Below are 13116 nucleotides of genomic sequence, written 5' to 3'. Positions count from 1 at the left end.
GTTGAGATTACCTGCAATGACGACAAGCTCAGTCCGATGATGCTGTGATACACCGCCCCATGACTGACCCTCCACCTCCAAACCGACCCTCCACCTCCAAACCGACCCTCCACCTCCAAACCGACCCTCCACCTCCAAACCGACCCTCCACCTCCAAACCGACCCTCCACCTCCAAACCGACCCTCCACCTCCAAATCGACCCTCCACCTCCAAACCGACCCTCCACCTCCAAATCAACCCTCCACCTCCAAACCTATTTTTTGTTGTTGTTGCTGGGTTTAATGATTTATTTAAACTTTATTTAACCTGGCTAAGATAAAGCAAAGCAGTGCGACAGAAACAACGGAGTTACACGTGGAATAAACAAACGTACAGTCAATAACACAATAGAAAATCTATATACAGTGTATGCAAATGGGGGTTAAGGCAATAAATAGGCCACAGTAGTGAAGTAATTACAATTTAATAAATTAACACTGGAGGGATAGATGAGCAGATGTCCACATAGTCAGAACCGTCCAGAGTAGTGATGCTGGGCGGGTGGGCGGGTGTGGGCAGCGATCGGTTGAAGAGCATGCATTTAGTTTTACTAGCATTTTAAGAGCAGTTGAAGGCCACGGAAGGAGTGTTGTATGGTGTTGAAGCTAATTTTGAGGTTAGTTAGCACAGTGTCCAAAGAAGGGCCAGATGTGTACAGAATGGTGTCGTCTTCGTGGAGGTGGATCAGAGAATCACCTGCAACAAGAGAGTCGTCATTGATATATATATATACAGAGAAAAGAGTTGGCCTGAGAATTGAACCCTGTGGCACCCCCATAGAGACTGCCAGAGGTTCGGACAACAGGCCCTCAGTTCAGTGTGTCAAATCAATCTGAGAAGTAGTTAGTGAAACAGGTGAGGCAGTCATTAGAGAAACCAAGGCTGTTGAGTCTGCTGATAAGAATACGGTGATTGGCAGAGTTGAAAGCCTTGGCCAGGTCGATGAAGACGGCTGCATAGTACTGTCTTTTATTTATGGCGGTTATGATATCGTTTAGGACCTTGAGTGTGGCTGAGGTGCACCCATGACCAGCTCGGAAACCAGATTGCATAGTGGAGAAGGTACGGTGGGATTTGAAATGGTCGGTAATCTGTTTTGTTGACTTGGCTTTTGAAGACTTTAGAAAGGCAGGGCAGGGTGGATATAGGTCTGTAACAGTTTGGGTCTAGAGGCAGGGCAGGATGGATATAGGTCTGTAACAGTTTGGGTCTAGAGGCAGGGCAGGATGGATATAGGTCTGTAACAGTTTGGGTCTAGAGGCAGGGCAGGATGGATATAGGTCTGTAACAGTTTGGGCCTAGAGGCAGGGCAGGGCAGGATGGATATAGGTCTGTAACAGTTTGGCTCTAGAGACAGGGCAGGATGGATATAGGTCTAACAGTTTGAGTCTAGAGGCAGGGCAGGATGGATATAGGTCTGTAACAGTTTGGGTCTAGAGGCAGGGCAGGATGGATATAGGTCTGTAACAGTTTGGGTCTAGAGGCAGGGCAGGGCAGCATGGATATAGGTCTAACAGTTTGGGTCTAGAGGCAGGGCAGGGCAGGATGGATATAGGTCTGTAACAGTTTGGCTCTAGAGGCAAGGCAGGATGGATATAGGTCTATAACAGTTTGGGTCTAGAGGCAGGGCAGGGCAGGATGGATATAGGTCTGTAACAGTTTGGCTCTAGAGGCAAGGCAGGATGGATATAGGTCTATAACAGTTTGGGTCTAGAGGCAGAGCAGGGCAGGATGGATATAGGTCTGTAACAGTTTGGGTCTAGAGGCAGGGCAGGATGGATATAGGTCTGTAACAGTTTGGATCTAGAGGCAGGGCAGGATGGATATAGGTCTGTAACAGTTTGGGTCTAGAGGCAGGGCAGGGCAGGATGGATATAGGTCTGTAACAGTTTGGGTCTAGAGGCAAGGCAGGGCAGGATGGATATAGATCTGTAACAGTTTGGGTCTAGAGGCAGGGCAGGATGGATATAGATCTGTAACAGTTTGGCTCTAGAGGCAAGGCAGGATGGATATAGGTCTGTAACAGTTTGGGTCTAGAGGCAGGGCAGGGCAGGATGGATATAGGTCTAACAGTTTGGGTCTAGAGGCAGGGCAGGATGGATATAGGTCTGTAACAGTTTGGGTCTAGAGGCAGGGCAGGATGGATATAGGTCTGTAACAGTTTGGGTCTAGAGGCAGGGCAGGGCAGGATGGATATAGGTCTGTAACAGTTTGGGTCTAGAGGCAGGGCAGGATGGATATAGGTCTAACAGTTTGGGTCTAGAGGCAGGGCAGGATGGATATAGGTCTAACAGTTTGGGTCTAGAGGCAGGGCAGGATGGATATAGGTCTGTAACAGTTTGGGTCTAGAGGCAGGGCAGGATGGATATAGGTCTGTAACAGTTTGGGTCTAGAGGCAGGGCAGGATGGATATAGGTCTATAACAGTTTTGGTCTAGAGGCAGAGCAGGGCAGGATGGATATACGTCTGTAACAGTTTGGGTCTAGAGGCAGGGCAGGGATGGATATAGGTCTGTAACAGTTTGGGTCTAGAGACAGGGCAGGATGGATATAGGTCTGTAACAGTTTGGGTCTAGAGGCAGGGCAGGATGGATATAGGTCTAACAGTTTGGGTCTAGAGGCAGGGCAGGATGGATATAGGTCTAACAGTTTGGGTCTAGAGGCAGGGCAGGATGGATATAGGTCTGTAACAGTTTGGGTCTAGAGGCAGGGCAGGATGGATATAGGTCTGTAACAGTTTGGGTCTAGAGGCAGGGCAGGATGGATATAGGTCTATAACAGTTTGGGTCTAGAGGCAGAGCAGGGCAGGATGGATATACGTCTGTAACAGTTTGGGTCTAGAGGCAGGGCAGGATGGATATAGGTCTGTAACAGTTTGGGTCTAGAGACAGGGCAGGATGGATATAGGTCTGTAACAGTTTGGGTCTAGAGGCAGGGCAGGATGGATATAGGTCTGTAACAGTTTGGGTCTAGAGGCAGGGCAGGATGGATATAGGTCTATAACAGTTTGGGTCTAGAGGCAGAGCAGGGCAGGATGGATATACGTCTGTAACAGTTTGGGTCTAGAGGCAGGGCAGGATGGATATAGGTCTGTAACAGTTTGGGTCTAGAGGCAGGGCAGGATGGATATAGGTCTGTAACAGTTTGGGTCTAGAGGCAGGGCAGGATGGATATAGGTCTAACAGTTTGGGTCTAGAGGCAGGGCAGGATGGATATAGGTCTGTAACAGTTTGGGTCTAGAGGCAGGGCAGGATGGATATAGGTCTATAACAGTTTGGGTCTAGAGGCAGGGCAGGATGGATATAGGTCTATAACAGTTTGGGTCTAGAGGCAGGGCAGGATGGATATAGGTCTGTAACAGTTTGGGTCTAGAGACAGGGCAGGATGGATATAGGTCTATAACAGTTTGGGTCTAGAGGCAGGGCAGGATGGATATAGGTCTATAACAGTTTGGGTCTAGAGGCAGGGCAGGATGGATATAGGTCTATAACAGTTTGGGTCTAGAGGCAGGGCAGGATGGATATAGGTCTGTAACAGTTTGGGTCTAGAGACAGGGCAGGATGGATATAGGTCTATAACAGTTTGGGTCTAGAGGCAGGGCAGGATGGATATAGGTCTAACAGTTTGGGTCTAGAGACAGGGCAGGATGGATATAGGTCTATAACAGTTTGGGTCTAGAGACAGGGCAGGGCAGGATGGATATTGGTCTGTAACAGTTTGGGTCTAGAGGCAGGGCAGGATGGATATAGGTCTATAACAGTTTGGGTCTAGAGACAGGGCAGGATGGATATAGGTCTGTAACAGTTTGGGTCTAGAGGCAGGGCAGGGCAGGATGGATATAGGTCTATAACAGTTTGGGTCTAGAGAAAGGGCAGGGCAGGATGGATATAGGTCTGTAACAGTTTGGGTCTAGAGGCAGGGCAGGATGGATATAGGTCTATAACAGTTTGGGTCTAGAGACAGGGCAGGATGGATATAGGTCTGTAACAGTTTGGGTCTAGAGGCAGGGCAGGATGGATATAGGTCTGTAACAGTTTGGGTCTAGAGACAGGGCAGGATGGATATAGGTCTATAACAGTTTGGGTCTAGAGGCAGGGCAGGATGGATATAGGTCTGTAACAGTTTGGGTCTAGAGGCAGGGCAGGGCAGGATGGATATAGGTCTGTAACAGTTTGGGTCTAGAGGCAGGGCAGGATGGATATAGGTCTATAACAGTTTGGGTCTAGAGACAGGGCAGGATGGATATAGGTCTATAACAGTTTGGGTCTAGAGGCAGGGCAGGATGGATATAGGTCTATAACAGTTTGGGTCTAGAGGCAGGGCAGGATGGATATAGGTCTGTAACAGTTTGGGTCTAGAGGCAGGGCAGGGCAGGATGGATATAGGTCTGTAACAGTTTGGGTCTAGAGGCAGGGCAGGGCAGGATGGATATAGGTTTGTAACAGTTTGGACAAAGAGTGTCGCCCCCTTTGAAGAGGGGGATGACCGCGGCAGCTTTCCAATCTTTAGGAATCTCCGATGGTACGGGTAATTTTAGGAAGAGAGGGTCCAGGTTGTTTAGCTGATTTTGTAGGGATTCAGATTTTGCAGCTCTTTCAGGACATCTGCTGTCTGGATTTGGGTGAAGGAGAGGCGGGGGAGGCTTGGGCCAGTTGCTGCGCGAGGTGTGGAGCTGTTGATCGGGGTTGGGGTAGCCAGGAGGAAAGCATGGCCAGCCGTAGAGAAATGCTTATTAAATCCACGATAATTGAGAATTTCGTCAGTGGTGACAGTGTTTCCTAGCCTCAGTGCAGTGGGCAGCTGGGAGGAGGTGCTCTTATTCTCCATGGACTTTACAGTGTCCCAAAATCTTTTGGAATTAGTGCCGCAGGATGCAAATTTCTGTTTGAAAAAGCTAGCCTTTGCTTTCCTAACTGCCTGTGTGTATTGGTTCTGGACTTCCCTGAAAAGTTGCATATCGCGGGGACTATTGGCTGATAGTGCAGTACACCACCGGATGTTTTTGTGCTGGTCGAGGGCTGGAGTGAACCAAGGGCTATATATAATAATAATAATAATAATAATAATAATAATATATGCCATTTAGCTGACGCTTTTATCCAAAGCGACTTACAGTCATGTGTGCATACATTCTACGTATGGGTGGTCCCGGGAATCGAACCCACTACCCTGGCGTTACAAGCGCCAGGCTCTACCAACTGAGCCACAGAAGGACCATATCTGTTCTTAGTTCTACATTTTTTTCATAGGAGCATGCTTTTATTTTAAGATGGTGAGGAAAGCACTTTTTTGAAGAACATTCAGGCATCCTCTACTGACGGGATGAGATCGATATCCTTCCAGGATACCCGGGCCAGGTCGTAGAAGTGTTTTCGGGAGTGTTTGACAGTGATGCTCACATGAATGTCATGTTCCTTGTCACTTAAAAACAATTTCAATTTAGTTGCTCATAGAGTAACGGTACAATGCAAATGTATTTATTTATTTGACCTTTATTTAACTAGACAAGTCAGTTAAGAACAAATTATTATTTCTACAATGACTGCCTCGGAACAGTGGGTTAACTGGTCTAGGAACAGTGGGTTAACTGGTCTAGGAACAGTGGGTTAACTGGTCTAGGAACAGTGGGTTAACTGGTCTAGGAACAGTGGGTTAACTGGTCTAGGAACAGTGGGTTAACTGGTCTAGGAACAGTGGGTTAACTGGTCTAGGAACAGTGGGTTAACTGGTCTAGGAACAGTGGGTTAACTGGTCTAGGAACAGTGGGTTAACTGGTCTAGGAACAGTGGGTTAACTGGTCTAGGAACAGTGGGTTAACTGGTCTAGGAACAGTGGGTTAACTGGTCTAGGAACAGTGGGTTAACTGCCTTGTTCAAGGGGCAGAAGGACAGATCTGTACCTTGTCAGCTCGGGGGTTTGAACTTGCAACCTTCCGGTTACAAGTCCAACGCTCTAACCACGAGGTATGTCATGTGTAAAGCCAAGTAGCCTGGCTAGAATACTGCTGCCCCCTTGAGAAGACAAGTAGCCTGGCTAGAATACTGCTGCCCCTTGAGAAGCCAAGTAGCCTGGCTAGAATACCACTGCCCTCTTGAGTAGCTAAGTAGCCTGGCTAGCCTGCCCCCCCGAGAAGATTCAGACAAATGAGTAGACAGACTCGACCCTCTCAATCCTTATATGACGGAAGTACTGAAAGTAACAACTTCTAGTACCCAACAGTTTTTCATATTCTCCCATGGAACAAGTACCAACGTTTTGGTATACCATGCAACACAAACGGCAGCACATAATGTATTTTAAAACACTTTATGCTTAGTTTAAGTAAAATATTGTATTTGTATGTAGATTGCGTGGGCCTTGAACAAGGGTATAAAGGCGACCCATAAGAAGTTCTGGGATGTGGAGCGAGGCGTCACCTACATCCCCTGGAGCAAGGTGAAGATAGAGGAGCTGGAGGGCTACAGGGAGGGAGGCATGCTGGACGCAGACACACTCTGTCCAGGTAAACATCTGACTGCCATTTTCTGTTTTCTACAACTGTCCCGCTTTGGGTGAATCTCAATTGTCTTCTTTTGATTCCTCACTTCCGCTTTCCTCGACCACATCAAAATACATCGGAGAAGAAGAATATATTTTTTTTGGGGGGGGGTGGGGGGTTCCTCCCCTCAGACCTTCCCCTCCAATGCACTTTGAGACGGTGAGGAAAGCGGATGCGAGGAATCAAGGAAGACAATTGAGATTCACCCTTTGTCTAGATGTGGAATGACTAGGGTGATAACCTGTCCTTTTAACAAGGGACAGTTTCTCCTATTTTGGTCAAGTGGTCTGGGTATAAGTATTTGACACAGGGCTAGGTTATACAGTGGGGAGAAAAAGTATTTGATACACTGCCGAGTTTTGCAGGTTTTCCTACTTACAAAGCATGTAGAGGTCTGTAATTTTTTTAATCATCGGTACACTTCAACTGTGAGAGACGGAATCTAAATGAAAAATCCAGAAAATCACATTGTATGATTTTTTAAAGTAATGCATTTGCATTTTATTGCATGCCATAAGTATTTGATACATCAGAAAAGCATAACTTAATATTTGGTACAGAAACCTTTGTTTGCAATTACAGAGATCATACGTTTCCTGTAGTTCTCGACCAGGTTTGCACACACTGCAGCAGGCATTTTGGCCCACTCCATACAGACCTTCTCCAGATCTTTCGGGTTGCTGTCGCTGGGCAATACGGACTTTCAGCTCCCTCCAAAGATTTTCTATTGGGTTCAGGTCTGGAGGCTGGCTAGGCCACTCCAGGACCTTGAGATGCTTCTTACGGAGCCACTCCTTTAGTTGCCCTGGCAGTGTGTTTCGGGTCGTTGTCATGCTGGAAGATCCAGCCACGACCCATCTTCAATGCTCTTACTGAGGGAAGGAGGTTGTTGGCCAAGATCTCATGATACATGGCCCCATCCATCCTCAATACGGTGTAGTCGTCCTGTCCCTTTTGCAGATAAGCAAGTGGAGTTTAGACCAAAAAGCTATCTTTTTGTCTCATCAGACCACATGACCTTCCCCCATTCCTCCTCTGGATCATCCAGATGGTCATTGGCAAACTTCAGATGGGCCTGGACATGCGCTGGCTTGAGCAGGGGGACCTTGCGTGCGCTGCAGGATTTTAATCCATGACGGCGTAGTGTGTTACTAATGGTTTTCTTTGAGACTGTGGTCCCAGCTCTCTTCAGGTCATTGACCAGGTCCTGCCGTGTAGTTCTGGGCTGATCCCTCACCTTCCTCGTGATCATTGATGCCCCACTAGGTGAGATCTTGCATGGAGCCCCAGACCGAGGGTGATTGACCGTCATCTTGAACTTCTTCCATTTTCTAATAATTGCGCCAACAGTTGTTGCCTTCTGACCAAGCTGCTTGCCTATTGTCCTGAAGCCCATCCAAGCCTTGTGCAGGTCTACAATTTAACCCTGATGTCCTTACACAGCTCTCTAGTCTTGGCCATTGTGGAGAGGTTGGAGTCTGTTTGATTGAGTGTGTGGACAGGTGTCTTATACAGGTAACAAGTTCAACCAGGTGCAGTTAATACAGGTAATGAGTGGAGAACAGGAGGGCTTCTTAAAGAAAAACTAACAGGTCTGTGAGAGACGGAATTCTTACTGGTTGGTAGGTGATCAAATACTTATGTCGTGCAATAAAATGCTAATTAATTACATAAAAATAATTTTTGTTTTAGATTCCGTCTCTCACAGTTGAAGTGTACCTATGATCAAAATTACAGACCTCTACATGCTTTGTAAGTAGGAAAACCTGCAAAATCGGCAGTGTATCAAATACTTGTTCTCCCCACTGTATCTATCTGTACATTGCTGGTGTCGCCGAAGTCTGTATTGTCCCTGATTTTTGTTTGATTGGTCTGTTCTTCAGAATGGGGAGATGACGTGAAGGAGCTGACTAAACCAGCAGGACTGAACAACGGAGGAGGAGCGGATGCCATGGAAACCGACGGAGCTGCCACCGCCCACGTACAGGTAACACCCGCTGCAGGGGAGACGATGACACACTACAGACAGCAGGGTCCCAAAGAAACACACCAGGGTCCCAAAGAAACACACCAGGGTCCCAAAGAAACACACCAGGGTCCCAAAGAAACACACCAGGGTCCCAAAGAAACACACCAGGGTCCCAATGAAACACACCAGGGTCCCAATGAAACACACCAGGGTCCCAATGAAACACACCACAGACAGCAGGGACCCAATGAAACACACCAGGGTCCCAATGAAACACACCAGGGTCCCAATGAAACACACCAGGGTCCCAATGAAACACACCACAGACAGCAGGGACCCAATGAAACACACCAGGGTCCCAATGAAACACACCAGGGTCCCAATGAAACACACCACAGACAGCAGGGACCCAATGAAACACACCACAGACAGCAGGGTCCCAATGAAACACACCACAGACAGCAGGGTCCAAATGAAACACACCACAGACAGCAGGGTCCAAATGAAACACACCACAGACAGCAGGGTCCAAATGAAACACACCACAGACAGCAGGGTCCCAATGAAACACACCACAGACAGCAGGGTCCCAATGAAACACACCACAGACAGCAGGGACCCAATGAAACACACCACAGACAGCAGGGTCCCAATGAAACACACCACAGAAAGCAGGGTCCCAATGAAACACACCACAGACAGCAGGGTCCCAATGAAACGCACCACAGAAAGCAGGGTCCCAATGAAACGCACCACAGACAGCAGGGACCCAATGAAACACACCACAGACAGCAGGGACCCAATGAAACACACCAGGGTCCCAAAGAAACACACCAGGGTCCCAAAGAAACACACCAGGGTCCCAAAGAAACACACCAGGGTCCCAAAGAAACACACCAGGGTCCCAAAGAAACACACCAGGGTCCCAAAGAAACACACCAGGGTCCCAATGAAACACACCAGGGTCCCAATGAAACACACCAGGGTCCCAATGAAACACACCAGGGTCCCAATGAAACACACCAGGGTCCCAATGAAACACACCAGGGTCCCAATGAAACACACCAGGGTCCCAATGAAACACACCACAGACAGCAGGGACCCAATGAAACACACCACAGACAGCAGGGTCCCAATGAAACACACCACAGACAGCAGGGTCCCAATGAAACACACCACAGACAGCAGGGTCCCAATGAAACGCACCACAGACAGCAGGGTCCCAATGAAACGCACCACAGAAAGCAGGGTCCCAATGAAACGCACCACAGACAGCAGGGTCCCAATGAAACGCACCACAGACAGCAGGGTCCCAATGAAACGCACCACAGACAGCAGGGTCCCAATGAAACGCACCACAGACAGCAGGGTCCCAATGAAACGCACCACAGACAGCAGGGTCCCAATGAAACGCACCACAGACAGCAGGGTCCCAATGAAACGCACCACAGACAGCAGGGTCCCAATGAAACGCACCACAGACAGCAGGGTCCCAATGAAACACACCACAGAAAGCAGGGTCCCAATGAAACGCACCACAGACAGCAGGGTCCCAATGAAACGCACCACAGACAGCAGGGTCCCAATGAAACGCACCACAGACAGCAGGGACCCAATGAAACGCACCACAGAAAGCAGGGTCCCAATGAAACACACCACAGACAGCAGGGTCCCAATGAAACACACCACAGAAAGCAGGGTCCCAATGAAACACACCACAGACAGCAGGGACCCAATGAAACACACCACAGACAGCAGGGACCCAATGAAACACACCGTTCTGTGTGTTCTACCTCACCATCTCATAGGACGCAGACTTTTATCCAGAGGTTTTGTGCCTTGGTTGTCTGTTTTTATTGTTTTGTTGTTTTTAGCTGTTATTAAAAATGGCAGGTTTTATAAGTATTCATATGCAAACACTTTTCCTCAAAATGCAACAAAGTATCTTTGTGAATAAGTGGACCAATAAAAATAAAATGATTTCGTAGTATCATGGGTAACTAGTATTTGAAAGGTATTCACTCACCTCAGTACATCGCCTATATAAAAACTAAGGTCCCATATTGAAAGGCTGTTGTATAGCTTTCCTCCAGTAGTACGTCTGAATGCAAAAGGATCCAGTTACTGCCTATCTATACATGATGCCTTTTACAGGGGTTTCACAGTTTCTCACCAATAAATGGAAGGCAACTTCGTTCTTTAGTTTACTTGTCTTATTCACTTTTGTCTCATCAGAACGGTACCTTCCTGATTAGTAAGATATTAGGGACGGTCACATTGGTCGTTGATGCAGATGAACAACAGTTTTTTGCATTAAAATAACTTTGTTTTTTTTAAAGCTGATATGAGTTTCCTGCTGGTACCACCTGGTGGGTTTCTATCTCTGTTTGAAATGTTTCACCATCTTCCTGCATTTGCTTCAATATCAAGCCTTTTATTTATTTATGCCTGTTCAAAGTCCCTATGCCTTACATGAGGGGGCCCTCGACTGATTGGTTTGAATAGAATGGCATCCAGAAACGGAGGACTGAGTTCCCTCGCCTCATGTCTGAACCATTCTGGAACGTGTAGGCTGAGAGAGTGCACTAAGTCCACATATTCTTCCTATCATGACCGAGGCAGAATGATCTACGCAATCATGAATGTCATTTTAAATAATTGAACATTTGACTCAACGCAGAACTTCCAGAAGTGGCACATTTTTTTTTCATTTTAATATGACTTCATGTTATTTATTCAAAAGACATTAGCAAACAGACTGCTGCTGTTAGTGCATCGTGGATATATGCATTAGATCTCAGCCTGATTTGACCAGGTAAATAGGTTGTACCAGAGACTTGTGTTTCACAAGGTAGATCCGGGTTGTACTGGTACGGACAATTGTGTTTGAAACTGTGTTTCTAGTTCATACACGTGAACATACATGCATGAATACATAATCCTGTAAAATGTGGCGCAACACACAGGCTTATGAATGTCTTCAGGCCTAAAACAACATTTTTGTCTACCAGCCACTCAGATTTTTTTTTTTTTTACCTGACAAAATATTTTATCTGCATTAATTACACTGAACACAATGGGCGAGCTTTCTTAAGTTTCTCTAAAATAAGTCATGTATTACCATTAAGAAGTAATGTGAGCGATTTGCTCTATTAAATGTAATATTTTGTGGGCTGTCTTCAAAAACAAAAATGTCACAGATGAGACAAATGTTCAGCTGCCCCTTTAAGGTTACCTTGGTAACGGGTGGTCGCTCAAGTAATCACGTGGGCCTTAGTGGTACACGACTCCAGGATTTTTGGAATCGACTCCCAACACCTGTGGTTGGAGTCTGAGGAGTTGACTCTTGCTGGACACGCTGAAACGGATACGTACGCACCGTCATTATGGCAGAGTTCTACTCGGAAGACTCCCATCTGCATTCTAGAAGGACTGGCATGAGTGTAATGCTGTCCATTTGCTCATCAACTTAGCCTATAAAAGGCCTATTTTGTTTAAAGGGGATGTGTCGGAACTATAATTGTTTTAGTGATGTTTCTGCTGGGTGCAGCCTTGACCAATCCCACGGGTGATGCGGCGCACTCTAAACTGATACGCCTATCATTTTCCATGTTATATGGCCCTATTTGACAGGTATTACTAGACACTTTGGTTATGTAATTATTATCCAATCAAGCGTTATTCCAGAGGACCATTCACACAGGATTAGTTTTTTTCCAAACTGCCCCTCCCCCTGTGATTATTATTTTTAATTTAATTGACTCATGACGGAAGCCTGGAGGTTTTTATTGCAGGCGTGAAGCTATTTCCACGTCATGTCTATATGATAATAGGCTACACTGAACACTCGCGCCTGTCTGCAAAATGTATAGATATCCCCATAATATTTAAATGGTTGAAGTGTGAACATTTATCATTATTTTAGCAATCCATAGTAGGCGTCATTCGTAACCCCTCTAGGGGCTGTGGGACGCTACCTGGCCAACATCCGGTGAAATTGCAGAGCGCCAAATTCAAAAACATACAAGTGTTATACATCAGTTTGAAGATTAACTTCTTGTTAATTCAACCGTTGTGTCAGATTTCAAAAAGGCTTTACGGCAAAAGCATACCATGCGATTATTTGAGGACAGCGCCCAGCACACAAAGCATTTACAAACAGTAACCAGACAAGTAGAGGATTAACAAAAGTCAGAAATGGAGATAAAATGAATCACTTACCTTTGATGATCTTCATATGGTTGCACTCAAGACTCCCAGTTACCCAATAAATGTTCGATAAAGTGCCTCTTTATATCCAAAAACTTTTTTGTTCAGTAATCCAATGGCTCCAAGGCGGTCACAACAGGCAGACGAAAAATCCAAAAAGTATCAGTAAGGTTTGTAGAAACATGTCAAACGATGTTTATAATCAAACCTCAGGTTTTTTTGTCATAATAATCAATATTTCAACCGTACAAAGAAGGCGAGCTCTCAGTTGTGCGCCGTAAACAGGTTTGGGGACTTTCCACTATCCACTCACTCAGATGTCTTACTCTCTCCTTTTTCAGAATACAAGCCTGAAACAATT

General features: G+C 46.4%; 1 protein-coding gene and 1 long non-coding RNA gene across 4 annotated transcripts in view; both read left to right on the top strand.

Moving 5' to 3' along the window:
* LOC118376530 (SR-related and CTD-associated factor 4-like) overlaps positions 1-10748 on the top strand; it is a 28421-nt gene extending 17673 nt beyond the window's left edge. Inside the window, 2 exon segments of the mRNA XM_052508015.1 lie at positions 6385-6541; positions 8461-10748. Coding sequence (XP_052363975.1) covers positions 6385-6541; positions 8461-10430 — 2127 coding nt within the window. The 3' untranslated portion in view covers positions 10431-10748.
* Positions 1940-4271, top strand: LOC127923863 (uncharacterized). Of its 3 annotated transcripts, XR_008115852.1 has the most exons (5): positions 1940-2455; positions 2550-3477; positions 3566-3653; positions 3833-3881; positions 4063-4271. It is a non-coding gene; the product is annotated as an uncharacterized LOC127923863 (long non-coding RNA). The 3 variants fall into 3 exon arrangements; XR_008115853.1 differs by lacking the exons at positions 3566-3653; positions 3833-3881 and having other exon boundaries at positions 2550-3345; XR_008115854.1 differs by lacking the exons at positions 3566-3653; positions 3833-3881 and having other exon boundaries at positions 2550-3433; positions 4151-4271.
* Positions 10749-13116: the final 2368 nt, after the last annotated feature.

The sequence above is a fragment of the Oncorhynchus keta genome, unplaced genomic scaffold (genome assembly GCF_023373465.1).
Source record: "Oncorhynchus keta strain PuntledgeMale-10-30-2019 unplaced genomic scaffold, Oket_V2 Un_contig_3321_pilon_pilon, whole genome shotgun sequence".
NCBI classification, from domain to species: domain Eukaryota; kingdom Metazoa; phylum Chordata; class Actinopteri; order Salmoniformes; family Salmonidae; genus Oncorhynchus; species Oncorhynchus keta.
The sequence above is the reverse complement of the archived record's forward strand: the minus strand, read 5'-3'. Positions and strand labels throughout refer to the sequence as shown.